At 49.5% G+C, this 1,106-nt stretch overlaps 1 protein-coding gene across 1 annotated transcript; it reads left to right on the plus strand.

The window, feature by feature from the left end:
- Positions 1–339: 339 nt before the first annotated feature.
- On the plus strand, positions 340–921 carry Pmar_PMAR000579 (hypothetical protein; the record flags this gene model as incomplete). Its single annotated transcript, XM_002771479.1, has 4 exons — positions 340–466; positions 513–563; positions 610–757; positions 807–921. 4 exons carry the CDS (start codon positions 340–342, stop codon positions 919–921), a joined length of 441 nt encoding a protein of 146 aa, XP_002771525.1.
- Between the last annotated feature and the right edge of the window lie 185 nt (positions 922–1,106).

Raw genomic sequence — 1,106 nt, forward strand, 5'->3', positions numbered from 1 at the left:
TCTCACGGAGGCAGCATGAAGCATCGATGTAATAAGAAAGCAGCCATCAGCAAAGAACAACAATCGATTTCAACTCAGCTTCTCAACGGGGCAGTGGCCATGGCAGAGGACGAGGGCCTCCTAGAGGCCCCTTTAGAGGAAAGGGCAGTCGTGGTCCCGTTAAGGAAGACCGTACTAGATTCGTATCTTCCACGGGGGAACCTAAGATACCATCTCAGGGCCGCCACCACTCTGTGATGAGGACGCTATTACTATGGCGTGTCGGGCTTTCATGACGGGAGATTGCCCTCGGGGAAGCGACTGCAGGTACGACTTGGTTGGACCTAATCCGTGGACACCATGCAGGGCAAGAAAAATATCTTTAGGTTCGTTCACTATGTGAAGAGATTGCATGAAGTCGTTGATGCCCATTCTGATGGAAAATGCATAAATGCCGTTATACTCATTGATGACACTCTTTTCACTGGTAGTATCCAAGGTTGCCGCTGGCAAGATACACATTAGGTCCTCAGGTGGCTCCGATGGTAAACTACGCACATGGAAGGCAGTACCAACGCCTGCTGGTAAGAATAATTTCGTGGCGCAGCGGTAATTATTTTCCCCCATCAGGTCACATTGAATTAACTCCCGATCTCATCGTTGACACGGATGGGCAACCAGTGATGTCCGTTTACTTCGAACCCACCCGAAACGAGGCCGGCAACATCACCAACGGAGGTGTTATGTTCTGCGGACTTGAAGATGGTCGAGTTAGAGTGTAGGGCTACTACTACAATGAGTTTACCACAAAAGCGTCTTCAACGCAGTTTTGACAAGACCACGGGTGCACAGTTCGACCTGCTTGGTCATGCTAAGGCCGTGCATAGTCTTGGGGTCCTGCAAGGGGTAGTGACTGGTGTGAATAGGGATTGGGGTTACTAGTGTCGATAGATACTGGTAACTTCATCGTGGGATGGTACGGTACGGCTGTGGACGCCCAAGGATGGGACGTATCAGAATACTCATACCATTGAGATTGGCTATCCAGTCAAGTGCATGACGGTAATAACAGTAGCAACTGTAGTAGTAGCAATGATAGTAGCAGTAGAGGTAGTAGCAGTGGTAGT

This window comes from Perkinsus marinus (assembly GCF_000006405.1).
Source record: "Perkinsus marinus ATCC 50983 genomic scaffold scf_1104296962770, whole genome shotgun sequence".
Lineage (NCBI taxonomy): Eukaryota > Perkinsozoa > Perkinsida > Perkinsidae > Perkinsus > Perkinsus marinus.